Source organism: Aythya ferina, assembly GCF_964211825.1.
Source record: "Aythya ferina genome assembly, chromosome: 11".
Classification (NCBI taxonomy): Eukaryota; Metazoa; Chordata; class Aves; order Anseriformes; family Anatidae; genus Aythya; species Aythya ferina.
Window position 1 is genome coordinate 13441119 of NC_140307.1, and position 25995 is coordinate 13467113.

General features: G+C 40.7%; 3 protein-coding genes and 1 long non-coding RNA gene across 6 annotated transcripts in view; 2 read left to right on the forward strand and 2 right to left on the reverse strand.

Annotated features, from left to right (window-relative positions):
- The window catches only part of PSTPIP1 (proline-serine-threonine phosphatase interacting protein 1), a 54473-nt gene extending 51704 nt beyond the window's left edge, over positions 1 to 2769 (reverse strand). The window contains exon 1 of the mRNA XM_084532004.1: positions 2264 to 2769. Within this exon, the coding sequence (XP_084388130.1) occupies positions 2264 to 2296 (33 nt within the window). The 5' untranslated portion in view covers positions 2297 to 2769. The remainder of the gene's footprint in view (positions 1 to 2263) is intronic.
- SCAPER (S-phase cyclin A associated protein in the ER) overlaps positions 1 to 25995 on the forward strand; it is a 241245-nt gene that overhangs the window by 53910 nt on the left and 161340 nt on the right. Inside the window, exon 1 of one of the 2 annotated variants that reach the window (XM_084532002.1) lies at positions 3264 to 3282. The exons of the other annotated variant lie outside the window; for it this stretch is intronic. The gene's annotated coding sequence lies outside the window, so the exon portion shown is untranslated. Of the gene's footprint in view, positions 1 to 3263; positions 3283 to 25995 lie in introns of those variants that run through there. 2 annotated transcript variants of the gene reach the window in all.
- Positions 3912 to 4671, forward strand: LOC311443068. The gene is made up of 2 exons (XR_014697058.1): positions 3912 to 4556; positions 4614 to 4671. It is a non-coding gene; the product is annotated as an uncharacterized lncRNA (long non-coding RNA).
- Positions 13683 to 25981, reverse strand: RCN2 (reticulocalbin 2). Of its 2 annotated transcripts, none has more exons than XM_084532006.1 (7): positions 25722 to 25981; positions 25530 to 25635; positions 23609 to 23805; positions 21032 to 21133; positions 19704 to 19800; positions 17265 to 17407; positions 13683 to 14491 (listed from the first exon to the last, which is right to left on the reverse strand). In XM_084532006.1, exons 1-7 carry the CDS (start codon positions 25827 to 25829, stop codon positions 14339 to 14341), a joined length of 906 nt encoding a protein of 301 aa, XP_084388132.1. In that variant the 5' UTR covers positions 25830 to 25981; the 3' UTR covers positions 13683 to 14338. The 2 variants fall into 2 exon arrangements, with proteins under 2 accessions (XP_084388132.1, XP_084388131.1); XM_084532005.1 differs by having other exon boundaries at positions 21032 to 21145; positions 25722 to 25979.

The window sequence follows — 25995 nt, forward strand, 5'->3', positions numbered from 1 at the left end:
ATATTAAAACTCTTATGAGCTATGAGGAACAGTTTGCATTCTCTGGAAAGGCAGCACGCATGATTAAGTTTGAGGGACTTTGGAGAAAAATGAATGGAGTTCCTTCTGGGAAGGAACTAGCATATATGATCTAGTTCCTTCCCAGGCTAGTCTAGTTCCATGCTAGTCAAGGAGGATCTGCTGCTTTTTGGATTTATGTGCATATTTTATGTTGTGATATTCACTAAAGAAACTTCTGCCTGTCCAAAAGTTGATGGTAAGGGCAGAGAGTTGGTGCTTGGGTATCCATCACCTGGATGAATTCTGGGGAGAGGGTGCAGTGGTGTCCTTAGGCAGGGCTCAGAGATCAGGAGCCCGTAAGGAGTGATCTGCTGTGATGTAAATGCACTTCTTGTTTTTTCAGTCATGGAGACAGGCTCCATTCATGGTATAAATTAATAAAGCAGATCATTGCTCACCGAAGCAAACTGGGCAAATATATTTCTGGCTCACTAATGGGCATAACAGAACCTTATGAATGCAAAAATAATTGCTGATCTTGTGATTTTGGGGGCAAGCTGTACTCTTCTGCCACGTTGTGCAATATCCTGAAAGGTTTCATTTTAGAAAACTTCTTATTGCATACCTAAAACTACCATAGCACAACTGGATATAAATCTGCCCTGTTCATCAAGCTTAGTAATGTCATGTTTCCAGCCAAGCAATATTAAAAACAAAGATGCTTTCTTTTAAAGCCGGTGGTAGCTTCAAAGGCAAGCTAGGATTATATTCATGCTAGCATGAGTAAGCACAGGAGAGAAGCTTGGGGAAGAAGAGCCATGAAGAACTGGCCTGGCCAGATTGTCAAGAGGCGCTAATCACCCTTCCCCTACTCCATGAAGCATGCCTGATGTATTCTAGCTCAAGACCAAGATCCTGGAAAGTAAATTGACAAAATGTAGCAGTTCTAAAATTTGGATTGCACACTGGTGAGGGAAGTTGAGAAATGCAAAAGCTGAAGTTCTTGCAGTCGCACTGGGCTGCAGTTATGTTTTACTCTGTGCGTCGACCATGCAGTTTGTATAAAAGAAGAGGCGAGAACCTTGTGGAGGTTTGCTCTGGCACAGTTAGGATTAACACCAAAATCACCATTTGTATTTCCCCATTACTATTTATTTTTAAACTCTTTAAACCTGGTACTACAGTGGGGGCAGGGGTGGCTTCCTGGAGAAGCCTAGAGGAAAGTGCTGCTCTGAAACCTCTTCCTGGGTCTGTCTGTCTGTTTTATACTGGGAGAGATTACCCTGAAGGAAGTGGTAATCTCCTTTCTTTCTATCAAAGGATAGACAATCAAAGAATAGAAAGAAAGCATGGAAAGAAAATATCCTGAGAAGAGTCTGCTCTGATTAGCTTGGTAGGAACATGGTGGGAAGAGTTTGTACATCTTCATGTCTTTATTTAAGTCAGTTCTAGATGCTGGAGAAATGTTTGCCTAGACAGGAGGCAACCATTTAACACCCTGGTTTACTCAACTTTGCACTGTTGTTTTTTTCCTCCCCTTAAAACCTTCACATGAGAAGCAGTTGCAGGGGAACCTCAGATTACCCAAGAGATAAACCGCTATGGTCTTTTTACCTTGTAACTGCAGAAGAAGAGCTTGAAAACAAGGTGCTCAAAGGTTATTCAACTGAAAGCCAAATGCTTTAGTATTCACACTTTTTAAGCCAGTTGTGAGTTCTCAAGCACCACTACTAGTTTTTCCACCTGTGCTGCTGTAGGAGAGCTGGGCGCCTACACACTCTCTTGCATGCCCTTTTGCACGTAAAAGTGGGCACAGACTCCATAGGTGGGCGAGCAACAGCATTTTGCACACGGTTGGCTGGCTTTGCTGATGCTGTTGCATTCTACAAGTAAACATTAGAGAATTCAGACTGTAATTAGTAACAGTTCACTTGCTAAGAGGAGCCACTCCTAAACCTGAGACTTGCTGCAAGCGAGCGCTCTAAGGACTGTGAGACAGAGAAAGCCACGTCCCCTTCAAAAGCAGATGCTGGACCTAGCACAGAAACTGGAAAAGTTGCTGTTTTTTGGATGTAATTCTTTACAGTGTCTCCTTCTGCCTACCATCAAACACTTGAGCAGTATGTTTTTGCCTGGAGACAAATTTGGATGAAGAGCAGGATTAAGTTAGCTCCAAAGTGTATTTAGAGCCAGGTTGCATTTTAGAAGATATTTAAATACAGACTTATTCGATAGAGGAAACTTGGGGGAAAAGCTCACTTACCCAAAACGCATCTTTAAACTGCAGCTGTGTCATTGTGCTCACTCTGGGGAGGGCAAAGGGATCCCTCAGTACGTCGGTTCACAGACGAGAGCAGCAGCAGCACCGAGCCCTGCAGTTGTTGCTGTACACCAGCCCAGGCAGGACGGGGAGCACATCCACAGAAATGTCTTCTCAACTCAGGCTGGTGAAAACTAGCACTAGGCAGTTTCAGGTAGCTCTGTGTAATGACTTATAGCTGCGGAGGGACCGAGGGGAAAAAAAAAAAAAAGCTCTTGCTCACACACAGAGACATGCATGCACTCAGCACCCTACCCCCAAACCAGTTTCTCTTCTGGTAAACAGTTAATATTGAAATGAGGAAGCAAAGAGATGTCAAATGGTGTCAGTCTGCTCCTTGCCATGTGTGCATGCGAGCAGTGGGTAGAAAAAGAGAAAGAAAAGTTGATTCAGTGGCTTGATCTGATCGGCTACGGGAGGAGAGAGGGCAATTAACATGCAAAGGAAACCAGCACAATACAAAGATAAACTGGGAAGGAAATTAGAGTCAAACTGCTGTATAACGCTGTGGTCTTGTGAAGGAAAAGTAGCAAACCCAATGAAAGAAATGTATGTGTGTGCCACGTTTCTCCAGCACCTCCTGGAGTAGCATGGACCTGTATGTTGGTGCATGGGAACTGGGGCTGCAAAGCTGCCTTCTGCAACTGAAAATGCTTTTCAGGGCTGGTTAAACCAAGGACGTTTTAAATGTGCAGGTGCCTTAACATGCGAGTAGAGATACTTGTGTGTGTGTAGAGAGAAAAGTTCCGATTTGCATCCCCTTATGTAAATGTTTCTATGAATAAGCAAGACATTTTAAATTTAGAAGTAAAATCTGAACTCTAGAAACACTTGTGCTAAGAGTTAGAGGTAAGAGCACAAGGACCCGAAGTGAAGCTTAACGAGCAAATTCAAGAACTGGCGGCATGCCCAGCACCACACCCAGCAGCACCGAAATGAGGCCTTTCCAACAGTTAAATAAGGTAACTGATTCATTACAGCACAGCTGCAAAGAATTGACAATATGTAACATGTCTGCTGCTTCTGTGAAACCCTCCTCAAAATACCCATCCTCCAAGTGACTTTGTCCCTCTCCCTAGGAGATTTTAAAGATTCTGTACGCTATTTTTAATTATGCACTGATATTTTTATATGGTAAGAAAAGGAAAAAACTTGTTATGCAGAAATAGATCCTTCCCCACCAAGAACGTGTCAGGACTAATAGCCGTAGCTAATTAGCATCGCTACTGATGCTGCTCGTCTTTCTTCTTTCTTAGTGCCCATGCAGCACAAGCCGCATATGCAGGTTTTTAGCAGGGAGGAAGCCTCTCGGCTTTCCTGAGCTCTAGAGGGACACAGAGATCTCTTCAGAGATCTGCAGCAGCAGCTGTCTGCAGTTATCAGTGGTCATGGAAGTAGCAACTTGTCATGGCTGGGTGCAGGACAGCACAGCTGGCGCGTCTCCTTCCCGGGGGTCTGAAGAGGAGCAGCGCAAGGCACAGGGAATGGGCAGAAAGGGAAAATTAAGTGCAAGCAGAGGAGGGCCAAAGAGTTTGCAGGGTGTGAAACTGCTTTGGTAGTCGTGAGTGGCAGGAAAAAAACATCACTGTGCAGGGAGGGAGAAAGAGAAACACAGGGGGTCCCTGCTGAGGAGTGAGCAGAGCTTGCTTTCACAGTGAAAACTGCCTGAAAAGAGTGTGTTTTGAGGACATGGGCACTGCTCATAATACTTGATCTGTCGGGAAAAGATCTTTTAAAGGATGTTTTGTCTCAGTCTTTCTACAATGTAATGTGTCATCTTACTATTTCCAAATTACAGCTTTGTTTTGAAATTGATAGTTGCTGCTGTTGGGGTTCATAGAATATGCATCAAGTGAATGGAGAGATGAGTTCAGGCGTTCAGAATGATTTGCTGCTTTCTCCTTACTTTTACTTCAGCCCTGAACCAAAAAGCCAGTTCAGTGTTTGAGGCTCCTGCTGGCCTCTGCCCCCTGCCTGTCCCTCTGAACAGCAGCAGCGGTGCTCAGTAACCTCCCTTGGAAGCACAGCACCCGGGGATTCACCGTGCTCACCGTGCTGCCAGCACAGGCAGGTAGCTGTGCTCCGTGGATGTTTCTCTTTTGCTGTTGTCTACAGAAGAGCCTTGAGCAGCCGTTCTCCTAGCCCAGGCATTTCCATGAGCTGTCTGAAAGGGGCTGCTGTGAGTCCCTGGCTCTGAGCTGCTGGGCAGGTGCTTGATCTGAGCTGTGACCGCAGGGCTGCCCACTTGTCCCAGCGCACCTGGGTTGTGTTCAGAGGGAGAAGGGGCAGCCAGGCTGTGCGGGGCTCTGGGGGAGGAAAGAAATGACCTCACCCTTGCAGCTGAAGAAACTGAAACCTCTAGCACATGGTGGTGGCGAAATTGTCAGTGTTAGAGGTGGAGGCTTGGGAAGGAAGGGGTTGGAGTACTGACAGGGGAGATTTTTCCAGGTGGCCATGCTTCGCAGCTGCAGGGTGTGAGTGACATCTTGTTTGCCATCTGCACTGAGTCCACAACCCCAAATGCTCAGCTCATTTCCTCCATGACTTCAGCTGGTCCCCACCCCAAAGTGTACCCCTGCAGGTGGCTCAGGGCACGCTGCAGCTGACCAACAGCAGCCTGCAGAGCCCAGGGTATCCTGCCAAAACTGGCCGTGAGGAGCTTTGATTTTCCTTTTCTGCCCAAAGCCAGAACAGCAAAGAATTCATAAATGCCTTGCAGTGGGTATCAACTGAATGTACACGGAGCTGAACTACTGCAAATGCTGGTTTGCAGGATGAAACTGAGAGTGGGTTTGGGATTTCCAAAGTAAAAATGCCCTCAGTGAGCTTGAGAGCTGTGCCAGTGCCTGGCTGGATAGGAAGCTTCTCAAATGGTTTGAGCACGATATCCTCTAGGTCGGTCCTTCTGGAAGTCTCACTTTAACCTTGTAGAAGCGCACACAGGGCAGCAGGGCCTGGATTCACAGAGGCATTTGGGAGCCCACATCTGTAGGAGTCAGTGAGCTTTTCTGTGCCGTTCTGAATGGAATCTTTCTTACACATCTTTTTCTTTAGAGAGTGAAGGGAAGTAGTAATGGGAAAACAAAAAGCAATGTAAGCTTCAGAAAACAAAGATTCTCTTAAAAAAATGAAAAAGACCACTGGACTGGGTCAGTAGAATGATTGTACATCCACAGCAAGACAAGTCAGAGCCTGTCTCCCTGAAAAGCCTCTCAGCACTCACAGCCTAACCAAAGCACATACTCCAGCACAATGTGGGTACACATGTCTCACTTGCCAGGGAACTGCAGGAATTTTGCCTCTGAAAAGTGCTTTAACTCCCCGTGCTTTTTTCCTTTTCATTAACACCACTCTGCTTTATTGCTCCTGCCCTTGTTCTCATGACAATGGTGTGTGGAGGATCTAGGAGACTGTTGGGTCGAGTTGTCGCTTCCTTTCATTGGTATCAGCGTTTGGCTGAGAATTATGTTTCAGTGGGGGGATCCCTAACATTCAGGATAGCAGAGTGATTCGACCATCCTTGTTGGGCACAAGGTGATTAAAGTGGCACCAGGCGCTGGAGGAAAAAAACCACCAATACGCATGTAAGGTGGAATTTTGTACCTGACACTCCTTGTTTGTGGTGCTGAATGTCTTTCCAAATGGTAGGTAGCACAAGTAACCAGACCTGCGGGTCACAAATGGATGGCAGCCGGGGTGAAGGTAGAATGAAGCATTCATCATCCTCTGCAGCCACAGCATTTGCTGATGGTGCTTGACGTTACCTGCTCTGCCTTGACTAGCACTGACATTCCTCTATATGGAAACTACCTGTACAAAAGGAGAGCCAGGGAAAAAATGATAGTGATATGTGTGAGACCTGAGAGAAAATAGAGCTGTCTCTGGGGCAAGGCTACTGCGTCTCTCACCTTCCTGCTGCCGCAGGTGGGATGGGAAGGTAGAGGATGCTCCATTACGGGAAGGAGGGTTCTGCATCGGGGCTGAGGGTCCCATGGGAGCGGGGCAGTGCTCTGCTGTGTCCTTACGTGGGTTTTGGGGTTTCCTTCCCACAGACACCACACTGCCAGGGAGGCTAGCCTTGAGGTTTCACAGGGGGGTTCATGTGATGCTTCCTCAGCATCCCTCGTTTTGATCTTATAACATAATTCCTATTGTGGGTGGTTTTTTGTTTGTTTGTTTGTTTGTTTTTCATTTTCCTGGGTACTTTAACCAGTGGGTACTTGGCTCTGGTTTGTTCCAGCTGTGGCCTTAAATCTACCCACCTTCTCCCAAATATATGTGCAGTTTCTGGAGGAGAATATTGCCTTTAAGCTGTTTCTTACTCTCACTTAAGGAAATAGTACTCCTCTGTGTTTTATAAATAAAAACACTAAAAGAAAGAAAAAATCTGATAATGTCTGAGCAATTCCTGCTTGATATCTGTAAGAAAAATCCATCAGTGCATGTTTGTCCTGGAAGATGCATTAACCTGAAGGTAGCCATATCCACAGTGCCTTCAGGTGAATTTTCAATAGGAAGAATCAGGTGCTGTATACTCTTTGGATTTATGTATCCAGTTTTTTTTTCATGTCTTCTTTCATATTGTCTGATAAATTTTCTCTAAGTGCATGTTATATGTTCATAATAAATTGAGTAGAAAAGGCTGTAAGGGAAAGAAGTTGGTTTTTATTTGTTAAAAGTAATACTTAAATCTCAGCAATAATTTACTCCACTTAATCTATCAAATTAGTCCTTGAAACTGTCTGGAAACAGAATGTACCATTTAATCTATTCTGGAGTCAAAAGAAATGAGAAGTCGGATTTTTTATATTTGAAAGGTTCAGATTAGAAAGTCTCAGATTTTGGCATGCGTCTGAATGAAAGTTTCATTTGTCTTCTAATAACTGCATACTGCTTTGAGCAAAGTTTTTTATTAGGGATTTGGGGAGCAGGTTTGGACCCGACAGTAGTTAAAATACAAAAATAACATCTGCAAGCTGGATTGTACTCATTCAAGGCTTCCAGTAAGATTTTCTTAACAGTTGTGCTTCTGATTTCAAGTAGTCCGACAGTACAGACAGTAAACCTTTCATTCTACACAGAAAAAAGGAAGTCTATGAAAATTGTTAAGGTGGTATATAAAGAGGTGCTGAATATCCACATAATTTGGATATTAAACTAATTATATTTTTCAAAACCCGTCAGGTATATTGCAGTCCCTCTGAATTACTCTTTGTGATTGGAAAAGAGAAGGCACCTCGCCTAGTCCTTACAGCCTCTCTAAAATTAAATCCAAGAGCTGCAGCTTCACAATGATGGCTGTATTAGTCATGTTCAAAATGAAAATAGCCCAGTCTCTGGCCTCTTGCTCAGTCCTAAAACACCAGTGATGATGAGACCGCTCCCAGAGGAAAACCACGGCGGCAGCGTGCAGGTGTGACAGCTGCCGGGCTGCTGCCATACAGGCTGAGATTCAGTGCAGGAAATGTCAAAGGCCTTGAAATTAGCCACAAGTGAGCCTATTAAATAAATAAATAAATAAAAAGTCACCTTTCCCTCTGCAAGGAGCCGAGCTGTGTTCCCATGAAAACAGACAGGGAGCCCCCACGTGCCTCCTGCAGACCCAGTGGTGGTGGGTGGAGAGCGATCTGCGCCCCTGAGCCCCGCCACATCAGCTCGTCTCCCCATCTCCTTTGGCAGGAGCTGTCTGACCCTCCTTCCCAAAGCACTGCTTCAGCGTGAGACAGTCCTGCTGCCATTTTGCTGCTGTAAAACTGACAACATAAAGCTTGACTGCATGCGCTGCTTTCTTAACTAATATCTATTGCCTTGGGGCGGTTTCAAACGGAGGCCTTCACTGAAAGGTGGACCAGGCCCTTAGGTTTTACCTAATAAAAAATAACAGTTGTCTCCATAATTAGAAGCACATGGATGGATTTCCTCTACAATTAACATCATGTTACCACGTATATCCTAAAATGACTGGTTGTATCACAGAAATGGGGTCCTCCAGTGCCTAAACATGGTTAGCTACCATCCCTACCAACCTGACCCCTGAAAGTGTTTCAAAGAGGACACAGAGAAGAGAAGTGGGGGGGGGGGGGGGGGGGGGGGGGGGGAGTGTTATGTCCCAGGAGGCATCCGGTTGTTCTCTGGAGAGAAGTATAGCCAGGTGCTGGGAGAGAAAATGAAAAGATTGGGGTTTCTTTCTCCCCTTTTTGTCACAGCATGATGTAGCTGTGAAGAGATGCTTTTTAGTTCTCTCTCTCTTTTTTTTTGTTTTTTTCTCTCTTTTTTTTGGATGTTTTACAAACCTGCTTGCTTTCTCAGTCCCACTAATTGAAAGGAAATCACTACTCTTTTGCTAACCAGCTAGGCAGTGCTCGCAGAGCCAAAGAGCGTTTCCCAGCAAGGGCTCTGCATACTGCAGCTCTGGAAAGAAAGCAGGTCAATGCCATCTCCAGCAGGGCAACCCTTGTACAAACTGTGACTCCTTTAGTAAGATGGTGAGCTGCTTAGAATCATGGGATGCAACAGTTCCGATTCCTTTGTCATGTTTAGCAAATATTCTGTGTATTTGCTCGTTTAGAAACATCCCCAGTAGTTTTAATACGCTTTTTTGCTGAGTAGAATTGCAGAATTGTAGCAGTCAGCAATGAACATCTGAGAGATCTTCAATAAAAAAATAATAAAATAATAAAAAAAGCAAAACCTTTTAAGCTAAATTAGTTGTATGTTTATTATTATTAACCTTGCTTGAAATACTAAGGTGTAGTTGTTTTAATTTCCAAACAAAACGTAACATTCACAGCTCTGACAAGCTAGCCGTTGAGTCCCAGTCAGAGCTGTAATCCTCCTCCCCCTTGTCACACAATGCTACTACTATAGCTAGAAAGAGGAACGGGGGACTGGGTAAAGCGTCTGTAGCATTTGTGCTATTTGCAGTCCTGAAATGCCAGAAATACTGATCAGCTGAATCACACTTCGGCTCTGTAAGTGATTCTGGCTAATACTTAATATTGCTCATTCTTATTTTTCTACTGCTGTTAATGTTGAAACAATTATTAGTAGTTTTTTCTCAAAGTATACTATAAAAATATTTTTTTAGTGATTTCCTTGTGTATTGTTTTTCAACATCTTCACTTTGATAGATCAGATAGGCTGGTAAAATGACATTCTTTGTAACCAAGTGTCTCCTTATGCCTTCACACTAGTGGCATTCAGAGGCGTTGCAGTACACATCCATGTGAAAAGCATTTATGCAGCGCAAAGGATTCTCCTTTGGGGACCAAATTCTTGTGTGGTTTGTGTTGGTATTACCCTTTAGTGTCACATTTATTCTTGTGGGAAGGGCACCGTGCACTTTGCATGGGACGCTACCTTCTGCAGAGAGAAGGAATACATACATCTTATAACAAAAATGACTTCTACTTCAAAATCATAATTGAGAGGTTTTTCTTGTTACTTCTGGCAAGCTCTGGTGTTTGCTTGTTTGTTTTTTAAGACAGGGGAGGAAGGGATAGCTTGTAGCTGGAAATGCTGCATACTCAAAATACCTTACAGTCTATTGAAAAATAACCAATAGACTTGCTTAATAGACTTGCCAAATGTTTCAGACAGGATCCCTTTGAAGAGGATTATCTGTGCCTCCCAGTCTGCACAAGGTCTCCACTTCAGCCTCCTGTTCACAGCAGGGCTAACCTCCAAGTTGGTCCAGGCAGCCCAGGACCTTTTTGAGCTCTGACCACCCCCTGAGGGGAACCCTCCAAAAGCCTCTCCTAGTCCCTTTCACCACCATTCCTGTGAATTTATTTTGTATCTAGTCAGAATTTCCCTTGTTGGAACTTGCGACTCTTGCCTCGACATTATGTTTTGCATCTCTGAGAGGTCTGGCTTGTTTACACCAGCAATGGGATTTGGCTTGTTCTGTCACCTGCCACTTGCCTTGAGATGAGCTGTAAGTTTGGTAGGATGTGTTTTTGTACATTTTAAGTGGATGAGATGCTTTGTGTTCTGGAAAATTTTGCAAAGCTGAGCTCTGTGATATTGATTCTTCATCTACTCGCTGTCATACTGTTCTCCCTTTGTGCTCTTCACCTGACATTTCACATGCAGTGTTTGTGTAGAAATCCAATCTTCTGGATCCTTGATTTTATAAATGGAAGGATTTTGAAACAAGCAGAGGAATTTTGTTCTCTTCAGTGAGTTCAGCTAGTATTTGTTCCTCTGAAGGTCTCTCTCACTGTCCAAAGAGCTGTCCTAATGCATATTCCCCCAGACCTGCCTCTGAGTTAGGCGCTGAGGATGTCAGGAACCTCTCTGGGGAATGAGGTTACCTTGCCAACAAGAAGCTCAGCCTTTAAGAAACTTGAGTGGTTATTACATGGAGACAAAGTGCTTTTGTCAGCTTTGGTACTTGGATTGGGAATATTCAGCACACTGCTTACGAAGCAAGGTCAGGTGTAACAGGCGAGGGACCTTCAGAAGGACATCTCTTCCCCTCCAACCACGAGCTATTGACAAAAAGTGACACTCGGCCTTCTCTATCTCTTTGTATTCTTCCTGTGAATCAAAGCTAAATTTTCAGTTCAGTTTGATTTAATTTTGGTGTTGTTTTTTTTTTTTTTTTTTATGTTTGTTTGCTTGCTTGCATGTTTTGTTTTGTTCTTGGCCCAGCTGTTTAGGGCTGTCCCACCTGACCACAACCTGAGCTGTGCTCATAAAAAAGGCAGAAGTGATGCCATGAGACAGCCTGTGACTTCCAGAAGGGATACTGGAGCGAAATGTAGCATTAGCTGAATTTGCTCTTGGCTACTAAGATATCCCTGCAGCTTGTTTTTGTTTGTTAGGTTTGTGATTAGAGAGAAAATCAAAAAAGAATCAAAGTTACAGTAGGGGTGGGACAGGCAGAAACACAGACTGCTGCGTATTGGATCCCTAAGAAAGCAGGCACAAGCAGGCCCCTATTTTTTCTGTCTTCTCGACTGTGTGTTGCTAGAGTAGGTATAGAGATGGGTAAGGAAAACCATGATAATTTAGCATGCCTTTTAGAGATCTGTTTGACTTGTAGGATGCCACGTGTGGAGGCTTTTCGAAAACAGCACTAGTTGAACACGCCAGAACAATAGCATAAGAGACCATCGTTTCTCTCAAAACATTGTACACGTTTAAGCACATGTAGTCATATCCAAAGCTTGGATGTTGTGCAAAACCTTTTGTAAAATCTGGCAGAGGGGAAAGACCTACTAGACACTGCTTCCAGCCTTCACCATACAAAGAAACTCCGAATGTACTACAACAAATAGTTCCTACAAGAAACGAAAAGACTTGGCGTAACTCTGTGTGACTCCAGCAGCCTCCGGTAATCCCAGATTCAGCACAGCACTTCCCTCTATAAATATATAGATGTAATGCCACACTGGAGTGGTGAAAATCTCTGCTCTAACCCACTAAAAGTTTTCTATTTAATTTCCATCTACAGTAAAATAGTTTCAAGTTCTTCACCTCATTGCACTTTCCCAGCATAGTTGCAAAATGCTAGGTAAGGGAGAGACCCTTTCAGTGCATAACCCTGAAAATACCTGTGCCACTTTCATGTAACTTCTACAATATTTGGATAGACGTCATTAAATAGAAGTGGTGCATTGCCAATTTTGACAACCTAAACACTAGATTAAGCTATCAGAAGCCACAAATCTAAGATCGTGAAAGCATTATTAGGCTTTTAAAGTAAAACAAGTCAAATTTCAAACCCATTATTAGAAATCAAAAGAGAAATCTACGTTAATTTACTCTAGGAATTACTGAAACATTCAACAGAATAGAGCAATAGAACTGAGCTTAGCACTTCTCCAAATCCACATTTCGGTTACATGAACAATTATAGTTTCCTTTTGAAGCACTGGTTTTCTATGCCCATAAAATTAGATTAAGAGCTACAAAGTGACGAAAGCTGCAGCTCCATTTCTCTCTTGCAGAGAGCAAAGCGCTAATACTACCTAACACAATTTGCTCACAGAATGACTAAAATGAGCAGCAAATTGGATGTTTTGCACAGACTCTGAAATGTGAAGTGTACATTCTGTGGCGTTTGGTATTCTATTGGTCTTGCTATAACCTTTGGTTTATGCAGTATTGCAATTACAGCAATCCCGCAAATGACTCCAAGCTGAGTCAAAGAGCAAACGATAGTGGCATCCTTCCAGAGGCATCCTTTTTTTCTCTTTGAGAGTTGAATTTTCCAGTTGATTACACCATTTTTAATGCTGAGTATGCATTTGACTCTGTTAAGACTTGTTTTAAAATGCCAAAAAGAATAATAACAAATGAGCAACTTCGGGTATATTTCAAAGCAACAAAGATGAAAACAATTATTTTAATATTCCTAGACACACATAATTTAATCACACTGTTGTTTTTTTCTTGTGTGTGTGGTGTTTTTTTTTTTAATCATATCCAACCAACAACATAGCAATAGTTGTACTTACATTTCCAGGCATTAACAAATATGGGTAGAAAAGCAATCTCTAAAATTGAAAAAGCATTTTTAATTTCTATCACTATAATAAGGATACCTAAAAAATCCAGTAAAATTAGATGTAGTTTTGTTTTGAATCAAAACTGCTAGCTTTCTAATGGTGATACGTCAACACTTACGTTGAAAGGAAGATTGGATGTTCTGAGAATAATTAAGAGATGGTCTACTGGAAAAAAAAAAAAAAGCAGCACTTATTTTTACTAAAAACAGAATTGGGAAGAAGGAAAACATTAGCCAAGAACAATACTGCACAAACATTACAGGAGTCAGTTACCTGGGAATTTAAAAAAATAAAATAAAAGCTAACGTATTTTACACAAACTATTCTGTGAGGCTGTGACTTTCTAGATGAGAAGTGAATATATGAACTTTCCTAAACAGAATCTGTCATGCCATTAACCTTCCTGGTTATTTCAAATAATCACTTAATGAGACATTACTTACTTTTATGAATGGTAATTGTGGAGCTTTCAACTGAAGTTAACTTTTAGAGGTTATCATTACAACTATTATGTGATGTCTTGATGCTTTAGAGTTCCATATATCCCAAATTTCAGAAAAAAAAAACAACACTGCTTTTGCAAACATGTCCAGAAAATGCTAAATGCACGCATTACTTTTTTTTTAATCATTTTTAACATCTAGATCCGAGGAGCTGTCCTTAGCATATAAAACTTAAGAATGTTGCCAAAGAATACATACTGTTGTATGTGAGTTGCCCTTGGTATTCTGATCTGCATTCAAAAGGAGTGACTCCCAAATAAATACGCTACTGCGAATTGTTCACATTTCAAGGAGTTGCTACAGGTGACCCACAGTACGTAATAAATGTATAAAACAAAGACAGAATATTTTAAGTTTTAATCCAACAAATGAGGAGGATCTTGACAATGTACAATACCATTGTACTGCCAATGCTGTAGAATTGTACATAAAAACAATTGTTTTCTGTAGATGTAAAAATAGTAAGTTTTTATTATAATACAATAAAACACATAGAAACCATTTAAAATAAAGTAGAAACCTCTTAAACAATTGAGGCATTAAGCTAAGTGTTTCTCCAAATGTATTAAATAAAACACGGTTAATACTGATTCTAAACATCTTCCCCTAAATTCCCTAAACTCCTCCCTAATTAAACTGAGTAGAAAATATAGCAGTGTCATTTTCTGGTTTGAATTCTTTCAGAGAACCATTTAGATTCTCCATTTAGTTGAAGTACAGTCACACAACTCTTCACAATACAGTACAATACCTTAAGTAATTTCTTTCCCATTGCTATATAATTTTGGAAGTAAGTATTTAAGATTAATTTTGCAGGCTAGAAGAGGCCCAAGGAAGTCTGCGGGAGGGCAATTTAATTTTGAATGCGAAGTATTTACACAAACATTAGTCTATTGTAATTACAGCATAAAACTTGCAACATAGCTGAAAAGTGGGTGCATTTAACAAAAGCTCCAAATGAAAGAAAGGGAAGAAAAACAGATTACAAAATAAATAATCTAAAGTTCTTCATGGTAGAAACGTTCATCATGAAGCTGCCTGCCATAATCCGTTGCTTCACTGTTAAGAAACAAATCCTGGTTCTTAAGAATTTCTGCTTCAGAAAGCTTTTTATCATCATTCAAATCCATTTCTTCAATAAGGTGAACAGCCTTTAAAATAAATGGAACACCAGGTGCACAGTTAATAGGTAGGAATGTTTATAAATACATTTTTGGAATGGCACTGTCAGAGTCCTGCCACAAAACCATTATTTGTAACAAGCTAGATGCCATTAACGTTCAGAACAGGATCTTTCTTGCCTCAGTTTGTTTCCCCTTGCCTTTTTTATTCAGTGGCAAAGTCATAATATCAAATTTCTAACTTCATCATCAATTCTAAACCAAAAAAATAAATGTCAAACCCACTGCTTTACTTTGAGGGCAGTGTTACTCTGAAGACAGCGTTAAAAAAGCAAAGATTGATCGTCTTCCTGGAAGTACCAGCAGCCTTTGAAATCTACTAGTTGATGTCATACATACCTTTAGCATACGATCTGCAGAAAATTCAAGCTTAGCAGGTCAGCTAGAGGCTGTGTGTTTTCTGTTTCTGGACATTCAGCCACAGAGCAACAGCTACGGCCCTTGGTGTGCATGACCTCAACTAAGATTTGAACCAGTGCAGTCTTCATATTGAGCATGCTCTTCCATAGGTGTGTACCAGATACGGTTATCTCTCTCTCTGAATGAACCCTCTGTCTGACCGGGTATGTTTTTCCAGCTCTCATTTTAAACTTTAAGTGCTGTTACTTTTAGCTCTGGAGGTATCTATTCTGCTACCGTTTCTGTATCTATTTATGATTTGCAAAAATAGCTCTATAACTGTAATTCATGGTTTAAACTTAACTGGAAAGTATTTGATGTCAACCATGGAAAAGATTTTGTATTTTCAACAGCAGATGAGGTAAGTCATCCATGCATAGGAACATCAACTTTGGATAGCAATTAAAGATTTCCCTCATTTCCTGAAAGTCAAATCTTGCTTTTTGGAAAAAAAAAAAAAAAAAAAAAAGACAAACACAATGTCAAATGAAACTGCAAGTTACAACAGTTCTCAATTTTTTGCTTGCTTATGTATTATAGAAGGAGGGAAATTCAGCAGTGAAACAAAAAATGTGGAATACTTTAGTTGTATGTTATTCATGAGAATTACACAGCTCAAAGCTACCAAGCTAGCACAACAGCTCTATTGCAGCTGTTATTACTGAGAAATAGCAGAGTTCCTAGTCTTACATGGTTTTGGTTTTTTATTTACTAAATATCTACAAGTATGATGATTTACAGGGTCCTTCCATTTCTGCTTTTTCTGATTGGTTTGGCTCAATGTGACTGCTTAGCAGCTTTATTAAAAATGAAATATTACTTACATTTAAGCTGACTACATCAGCAAGGAGGGCTGAAGAAAATGACAGGTAGTAACATCAGCCAAACAGATTTCAAAAACACTCTGCATGGCAAAAGCTAACAGAGTATTAAGAAAAACATCTTGGTAAACATGTATCAGTTCCTAGAAACTGAATGCATAGTATTTTTCTGTTGTTTTATGTTATTTAACTACCAGATTTCTCAAGCCATTTTTAAATGACAAAATCAAACTGTAATATAAACAAACAGCAATTTATGATGCAAGTCAATGCCACCTTCTCTTTAGGATAGGGGACTTTGCTAAGCCCTTGCATTAACTGAAGAAAAAAATAGCACATTAGAAAGACAAATAAAAAACCCTAACCTTGTAGAACTGAGATATTAGTACACCATGGCCTTGCTTTAAGCTAAAATTTCAATGAATAGTGAAGAACTGATTAAAGAAAACACAACCAAACAGAACAGGTATATATAGACTCAACAACACACAGAACTCATGTCAGTTACATCAGTATTCTTTCTGTGAAATAAGAACCAACCACCCCCAAGAGTCAGATGTTTAAAAAAAGTCTGCACAAAAGCTTACAGATGTTCATTTACAAAAATACTCCTATAGCAATTTTGTAGCTTAGGTTCCTACAAGGTTAGGTACGTGAGCAGCCAGTGCTGCATGCTAACCAAGCTGCTTTTTCTGTAATCAGCAGAGCTGAAATAGCAGGAAGGTGGAAGCTCAGTAATGACTTGTCCAGTCACAGAAGATGAGCTATTTTATCTATTTTGAAGAGATTCCCAACTTTAAGAATAATTATGGAGGCACGGGAGAACCTGTTTGTGTCTCACATACTGAACACCAAAACCCTTCAGTGCAAAGGAAAGAGATCTGCACAAATTAAGATAAGGAGTTACTAGCAGAAAGGCAGAAACCTTCTCTACTACCATCAGCAACTCTAACGTTCATAAAAATAGGCTGGTCTGGTATGCTCAGTGCTTCTACTACCTGCTACAAAAAATAGACAACTAAAATGAGAATCTACTTAAACCTATTACGGCATTCTACTGCTGATTAAACCATTTCAATTATCACTCTCATTTTGAAGTTTGCTTTACAGCACCTTGAATCATACAGTATGTCTATTTTCTTATACTTATGCAAATACAGGTTTTTTATACAATTTTTATACAAATTAAGGCAATTTAACCAGTAAGAAGAAGAATGATCCATTTTTGTTTTCATAACTATGCTTTATATAACTGCCTATTTTATTTGTATACCTCATTAGCTTTACCTACTGTAACTTTAAAATGACATCACATTTGCCTTATCCAGACTGGGGACCTTCATTCTTTGTCAAACTGGAAAAAAGGGCTAAAAAAGATATGCAAACATCTACTAAGCATTCATTTTCAACTACTAAAATATGGTAAATCCGAATTTATCTATCATTTTGCTGTGATACCTCCAGAATTCTGCTCCATTAAATAAAATCTAAACAGCAATTATTAAACCAGTCAAAACACATACCTCCTCTTGTGCAATACCCTGATTATTAGGTACTATCCAAAACAACAGCTCCTGAGGGCTGAGTTTCCCATCGTTATCCTTGTCATAGTCATTCACAAATCGATCCTTCTCAACAAGTATCCATTCTGGATCTTCCCTTGCAGCTAGTAAGAAACATTTAGCAAGTTTAAAACCACTCTTTTCCTTAAAACTGACGCATTCACCTTTTCTTGTAAGCAAATTAATGTAATTTAGTCTCATAACATAGAAGCGATTTCACTAAACAAAGAGAGACCTTACAGACCAGTCCCAGGATGTTAAAAAAAAAAAAAAAAAACAAACACAAACATTTAAAATATTTGTATAGATGAAAACAGAACTTAAAACTAAGACAATGTAAAGACTGTAAATTTGCAGTTGAACTAAGGGGACATTAAAGTCACGTGTTACCATCAACTGAGCTGTTTATTTTAATGTTAACCAAAATTAATCAAATAAATGGGGGAGAAATCATACTATGTATAAAATGTCCTGCCAAATGGATGGTTTCCTACTTATTGGGACATCTGACATACCAATAGGAAAAAGTTAAGTGGATGATGGAGATATTTGACATTATTTACTTTGACCGGGTTAAGATTACTCTCTCCCATTATATAGCCATTGTATAGCAGTAACATTGCAGATAGCATGTTAATAGTATCCCATGACAGCAACATGAGCAATACTGTAGTTCTCAGTCACTGGTCATCTCAGCACTTAACAGATTCAGGAAAGTAGGGAAAAGCTTTAAATCAACAAGTGTCCTAAAAGTAGGTAGAGAACTAGGGTTGTGCAGTGTATGCAATTACGAAACTTGTAAGGCGATACCAAGACTTTAACATTCTACTGTCTGTTCCTGTGCTTTAACAGCCAGGGAGGTCATTTGTGACAGCTAACAGAGAGGACAAAGTTCCTACCTAGTGCAGGCTCAACAGACTCTGAACAGTACTGTAAGCTCTCAAAACAGTTTTTATTTTTTGTAATTTTTCTAAAAATAGCTGGAATATATCCAAAGCAGTCCCATTTACTGCTTGTATTTCTTTGTACTCCTGGTCTATATTTACCCTGTATTCTGAAAATATTTACCCTGTACTCTGAAACCTAACCAGCTTTTAAACTTGTCTCTAACTCTTCAAGAAATTAAGAGGCAATTCACAGTGATCGTTCACCACTAATAAACACTGTGAACAAGCATTAACAGATTGTAAGACTTCCTAAACCTCATGAAAGTCAAAATTATTTGACATGACAGGCAAACAAGTAACAGTTCAAAATAATTAGGTTTTATTATAAAAGAAAAAAGATTAAGTCTCTCTCTTTCCTTTCTAACACCTAGTTTACAACTCAATTATTCTTAACGTCACAATTCAGCAATACGCTGCTGCCCAAAGCCACAAGGCGGTTATGAAACCAGACCCACCTTGTAGCTTATTAGTTATTTTAAAGTGTGCAGCAAGAACACTGTCTGCAGAAGAAGGTCATTTGGAGAAAACCTGAAGAAGTTTCTACAGTCCCAGATGATTCTGAATCATTGATAAAAATATTTAATAGCAAAGCTGTTCTATCTTCTGTTACTGCAAGAACCCTAACAATAATTTCATCCCCTTCTAACAACTTTAGATAGACTGGCTTGGAAAGGCTTTTTTAAAGTTCAAGTAGGAAAAAGATATAAAAAAAAAAATCTCCTTGTTTCAGAATTTGCACTCCTTACGACCAAGCAGACTTTTCATGTGCATCGAGCCACTTGTCTTTTTGGAACCAGGAGAGTTCTTTGCCCTATCTTGTAGCAAGTCAAGTACAGTGTATAAAATATTTATCTATTAACAACTTAAAAAAGCATTGACAAACACCAGGTAAATACCTCTCTTTTTTTTTGTTGTTAACACAGGAATAGAGCAAGCTTAAGGAAGGGCAAGAGTGAAAAAAAAAAAAAGCGAAAGCAGATGGGCTTTCAATACCTGGTACTGTGAAGGGACTCCTTACACTTCCCCTCTCCCTCTCTTAAAATACACACGACTTCAGTCCTTCTGCAGCAAGGCTGACAGCTGCCTTAAGCCGATCAAGACTAGGAAAGGCTAACCTTATATTCATGCTGGCTGTTTTCCCAGATGTGTTCAGTTAGCAAAACTGCATCTTTTTTTTATCTACATACCTAGTGATGAGGATTATGCTTCAGTCTTTGGGAAAAGAAGTAACTTACAGGGGAACAGTGCATAAACTACTGCCAAATACACGCAGGGCAGACTGAAATAATGACCTACTAGGCACAGTACCAGGAAATTGAATTATTCTGACCAACAGGAAAATGTCACTTGGAACCTGTAGGTGGAGGTGTTAAAAGCTGAAAACGAAGGTATGTACAATTCATCCCATTCCAAAAACTTTTGTTCAGTTTCTGCCCCCCAACCTTTTCCTTACTTGGGTCTCTCCTGTAATCACCAAGGAATTCTTCCAGGTTGACAAATCCATCACCATCTTTATCGTGCTCTTCTAAAGCTTCCTGAATGACAAAGTCCTTTTGCATACATACAAACGAAAGGCAAAATATCAATTTATCAGTCTTGCAATCAAGAGAAACAGAAATAAATCATTTTAGAACAATAAATACAAGAAAGTATGTAAAAGAAAGTAAATGTCCTTTAAACTAATGAGGTGTCATTTCAAATCTGCTTCTCTGTTTTACATGAACTAGTGCAATAACTGGTTCCTGTGCCACAGAATGGATCCATTCTTAGAGTTTAGGATGTCAGGTTTTATGAAAATCAAATCTGTTGGGTGTATGTAGAGTTGGAATCCTTAAATATAATTCAAAACTATATAAGCACATGAATTTACACAAAACTATAATCCTATTTCTTTTTTTGATGTACTAATTTCTTTGCATTTTGTAACTTTTTGAAGTTGTTGGAAAAATTGTTTTGTGTCTTGGTCCTTTGTTTCCCAGTGAGACCAGCATGCCTGTTCTTGTAGTTGTTCTTGTTTGTTCATAATTAAGCATTATGTCAACACAAACAGAGGCTATGTTTGCACTGAGCTCCTGCTGGCAGTTAGCTCTGCAGCATCAGAGACCCAAACCTGAAGACTCTGTTGCAGAAACGCAGCAGTGTACTTTTAACTGGGGTCAGCTGTGGGTATTGAGCTGGAATGACACCAACAGTCACAGCAGTGATGAAACACATCAACAATGCCAAAGTGCTCCTGGCTTGAATAATAATCCCCAAACTCCAAGCACAGAAAAGTCAAAGTTTCAAAAAGTTTTGATTTTTGTTTGTTTGTTTGTTTTTGTTTTTACCAGAAAAGTGACCATAGTGGCCCTTTAAGTAAGGTGAAGATAACTGGCACTTGACCTTTTTCCTGCATCAAGACATCTTTATTGTGAATACCTCTAACAATAATTGAACTCTGAACTAGGCTTGCAACTTTCTCAAGCTGAAATCTTACTGATATGTTTCTAACCTAACAGAATTTTAGAGATAGTTACGTCAGCCTAGTCTTTAAGGTAGTTGTGTAATACCACTTCTTGACACATACTAGTTCTTGAAAAAAATTTTCAAGAAAAGCACTGAACTCCTGCTCCATCTTCCGAACTCCAGCACTGAATTCACAACATACCATCTGATTTTTTATTTGGTCTGGAAAAGCAATATACATAGCTGCCCAAAAGCACACTTCCTGTAGCACTGGGACATTAAAAAGATGTTGCCTCTATATACACAGGCTGATAAAGACCTCCTCCTAAATCTTACCGTCATATACTCCACTTCTTCAGGATGTTCAAAAGCAATGAATTCATCCACATTTAGATCAGGAACATCATCCCTGTTAGCTTTTTCAAAACGCTTCTTCTCCTTTAAATGAAGCTTAGAAAATAGATTTAGTTAGAGTGCTTAATGAAAAGGAAAAACATTATAGTAGTTAGCTGTAAACTCATTAGAATATTAATTGTTTCACATTACTTTCTTGTATTATACTGATGTTTCATTTTCACTAAGAAGAGCTCATCCAGAGCAATGAGAATAGCACTTTTAATTGAGGGAAGGTTTTTATTAAGAATCCCATAAAAATTTCCTTCATTTCAGTTAGGAACATTTGAAACACTCTCAGTCAAGGCTTCAAAAACACGAAAGGGAGATGATGAAAAGACCAGGAAGTCATGTATAAAGACAAGCTTCCACTTCTACAAGTCACCAATTCCCAAACTAGCCTAGTGGAGTACAATTACTGTTAAGGTGGCCATCACAAATCCTCACATTTACATTTTCAGGACATTTAACCTTTTGAATCTATATCTCACTTACATCAAGGGCTCCTCACAGTTCCAAGAAAGTCTTCAAATATCATATACGTAAACTGCCTTTTCTGAAGCCGTTTTAAGTGCTGAAGGATGAGGTAGATTCCTTTAATACAAGACTGCTGTCCATTACATATGAACTTATTTCAAATCAAAGTCACTTCTGTACCCTCTTTTAAGTATAAATATTAACATGCCTTCTTAAAAGAGAAATATCCACAATAAACAGGCAAGTTACTAGTTCTGAATGTCTTGCACTTCCTTCTTCTGTATTCTGAAGGTTCAAAACCCTTCTTCTTTGCCCTTGTTTCATTCTGTATAGTCTCTTCAAACAAAATAAAGACCCAAACCACTGATAACAAATCTCTACTCAAAATGCACGCGATGTGAGCTGTGAAAATTTTGGAGTCCTATGTTTGAGTGTGTTGTACTAACAGTATGACTCTGATCTGGATAAGGTAGTGGCCAGCAAACCAGAGATCACAAATACTTTAAAAATAACCACTTGAAGCTGTACTTATTAGCTTCTATCCTATTTATTGAATCTTCTCAGTTTAGTTAGGCTAATCTGACTCATGCAGACCACGTGTAACAAATAAAGTGTAGAGCTTAACTATTCTGCAAAATAATTAATTGTGTTTACGGAAAAGCTGACTTTAGCTAAGAGTTAAACTGGAACGCAATTCAGAAAGACTGACCAGGGAGAATACTAGACTGCAAAATGAACTGTTGAGGGGAGGTTTGTTTTCAGTGTTTTGAGATGTGATGAACAAGACTGCCACCCTCTGGTAAATTCATGTTTACTTTATGTCAATTTAAATCAGTAACGAAGTCCAACTTTTCCGTTTTAACTAGAGCTGGATCATTAATTTACAAAAGTACGGCTGAAGACAGCTGACACATGATGCTGGTGCAATGCTGCTAGTCTTGCTTTTGCCAATATAGGTTGAAGTCAGAAAGTAGGAAAACCAAGCAAGCAATCATCACAAATTACAAATAAGCAGGAGTTTAACTTCAGCATAATATAATGGCAACATCTCAAACATGGGGTCCAGATTTTGACTGGTAGTTCCATTCAAAATCTTGTTTTATTTAAAAGCTATGTAATTAAGTGACCTCCAAAGCTTTACAGTTTGATTTGTCTTCAGTGTGTAAAATTCATTGCTAATTGTCTATTCCAGCTTAATGTCTGTCAACACTATATTCAAGACTACTGCTTTACTAGAAGTAGCCACCAAAGCACTCCTTCTCACAAAAAAACTCAGGCCAGAATAGTCTAATAACTCACTTATTCTCTTTTGGGGAAATATTTACATGTACTAATAAATGTCTAACTTGAAAACAAGCAAGATTTACTATAGGAAATTTGTGTTGTCCTTCCTTCTCTGTCCCTCTTGCCTCCTTCCTTTCATTCTTAACTATTTATTTGCATATATGAGATTAATCTGTAACTTTGATTGTTTATACATTCAGTTTTATGTACTAGGGTTGGATTGCTAAAAATGTTTGAATTAATATTGCTTTCTCTGTGGATCTCTAGCAGACAGAAAAATTTAAAAGCAGGCATTATTGATCACCCACACCAAGTACTTCAGAAATGAATGAAAAGTGGATAAAGCAGTGCAAGGTAGGTGGTTAAAAGAACAGTACGAGGCTGACCAACACCAGTGCTACTGGTCCCAGCTACAGGCAGAACACTGGTTAGGCCATGGACCTAATTTAATAGATTGCCATCTTGTTTTAAGACATTTGCTGGATGCTCTGCTCTGTGATAAGACTGCCAGTAGACTTATACTCCACTCAGCTAGCAAAATGTACCCAAGAGGTACAGTTTCATTCTGTCTTTGCGTTTTTTTGGTAGCAAGTTTAATACTCCATTACTTTTCATTAATTACTCCCCTATCTCAGATAAACGAAAGTGTTAAAACATGTGCCAACTGCTATGGTTTCTCTAACCATCCTGTTCTGTCAATAAACAAATATTGTTTTCTACTGTGAGCAGCTTTCAGAAACCTGTGTTGAAACATTTTACCTGTCGAAATGATTCTTCTTCTTGATCCTCCAGGACAGTGTTCTCATCAAAATCAATGACACGATCATACATTTGTAAATTGTACTCTTTCCAAGACACTAATCCATCGCCATCTTTATCATAGTCATGGAAGTGTTGCTTAGCTTCTTGTGTGACATAATGTTTAAAGGACTGTTGTATCCAGGAGCTCAGCTCATCTGTGAAAATAATAAAGTAAAACAAACAAAAATCAGAATAATCTATAGTATAAAAATGGTAAAGATACCACAGGTCTATTCAGTTTGGAATATACTTTGTAATTCAGATGCAAGTATGTAGGCAAGAGATTGGTTAAACAGCCTTCCTCTGTGCTATGCCTTTTTTTCAAGAGATTAGACTACAGCTACAGCTTTTCGTTTGTCTTCTGTCATACTGTTTCCCTATTGATTCCCTCAGGCTAGTTAGATGGTTACTTCACTCCGGTGTATTTTGGTGCTGCCAGAAAAAGGGTGACGCATCCTTCTGACACACAAAGGAAGTGGTTAGGAAGAAATGATTACAGGCAGTGTTCATGCAGCTGCACAGCAAACTAGATCAACTAGGAACTTATCCTGTAAGGAAGATTCTTGGTTTTCAGCTGAGAAGTTACCCTTATTTCAGGCTTACTGAGGCCTGAACAATGCAAGCCTGCCCCTTTCGGTGGCTGCTGGCATTTATGTCAGCTTGAAATGATTATGTGGCCAGGACATTTCAAACCTGAAGCCACCCAACTCTAGGATCATTTAACCTTTCTTTTCAGAGCTTTATGAAAATGTAATTGAATACAGAAAATTCTAAGTGTAAATTTGTATCCAAAAATCACCATTCCCATCAATTTCTAATTTTCTTAGTGTAAAAAAGCATTCCACTGTGATTTTCCTTTGGGAAGGGAGGGGAAAGCAAGTTTCCATTACACTAAGAACATAACCAGATATAATATGTATTGTCAGGACTGAGTACAGAGGGAATTTCTGCACTTTAACATATTAGACCTCTTCTCCTAGAGCCTTCATGTTGCAAAGTGCTTGTTTATTTTACAAGTTAGCCACCCTGCCAAAGTCACATAGTACCTCACCTCTGCTCAGTCAGGTACAGGAACACCGAACTAAGTGTGCAGCTGATTAATTTCAGCACATCCAGTGGAAGACATTCAAGAGGTAGAGTTGAACTGTATTTAGAACTGTAGTTCTTTAGAACTGTATTTTTTCCTCCTACCCAGAAAGCTTACTGCATGCTTGATATCATGTCAACGACGTATCACGGTTCTGGAGTTTGAACAAGGATTCTGTTGGCTCTGTGTGCACATTCACAAGACACTTATGGTTTTTTTTTGTTAAGCTCCAGCAGAACAAAGAGACATTTTTATAATGAGTTTGACAATCAGATGAAGAAAGTGTTGTGATGGTGCCTGAATTTACTAGTTTAGTAAAACCTTTGTCTGGGAAATGACATTTGATGCTATATTGTGATGGAAAGCACGTATGATCCCACAGCGTGGCTCCGTGTTAGCAGCTGTTCAAGTGTGTGCATTCAATGTTATGGCTGCAGGTACCTTCTTCACCTCCTTGCCTTGCTCTGTGAGTTGTACAAAAAAGATTTCAAAAAGCACTTGATTCCAGGGGGGTTCAGAGGCGTGAGGGAGAGGCGCAGCTACAAAACTGGTGCTGTGGAAGGTGGGAAGGGCTCTCCTGCCTGCTTTCCATGGCCCTCGCCGCTTGTGTCATGGGAAACAGAATCCTTGGGGACTGAGATACCCCTTTTTTTTTTTTTTCCTGGCATTTCTGACACACTTCTCGCGGCGATTCCCTTTGCAGAGAGGTCCCGCTGCCTGCCGCGAGGCCCAGCGCCGGGCCCCCCGCCCGGGCACGACCCCCGCCCCGCAGCCCGCAGCCCCCCGCCCTACCCTTGCTGAGCAGCCCGTCGCCGTCCGCATCGATCCTCCTGACGATGGCCCGCAGCCGCCGCTGCTGCTCTTCCGGGCTGAGCCGCGCGTACTCCTCCGCCTCCTCCTGCGGGCGAGGGAACCGCCGTGAAGCCGCCGCCGAGGCCGCCCCGGCCCCCGCCCGCCGCCCGCCGCCCCCTGCCCGCCGCCCACCTGCCCTCCGAGCAGCGCCTCCCGGTCGTAGTCGGCTCGGTGCTGGCCGAGCGCCGCGCCCAGCGCCCACAGGGCCAGGCCCAGCGCCAGCAGCGGCCGCCGCCGCATCGCGCCCGCCGCCGAGCCGAGGGGACCCGCGGCGAGGGGCGGGGAAAGGGGAAAGGAAGGGAAGGGGCCGCGGGGGGCTCCGGGGCGCCGCCTGCCCCCGGCTGGGGGCCGGGCCGGGCTGGGAGCGGCCGGCCCCGGGGCGAGGCGAGGCGCGGTGCCGGCTGTG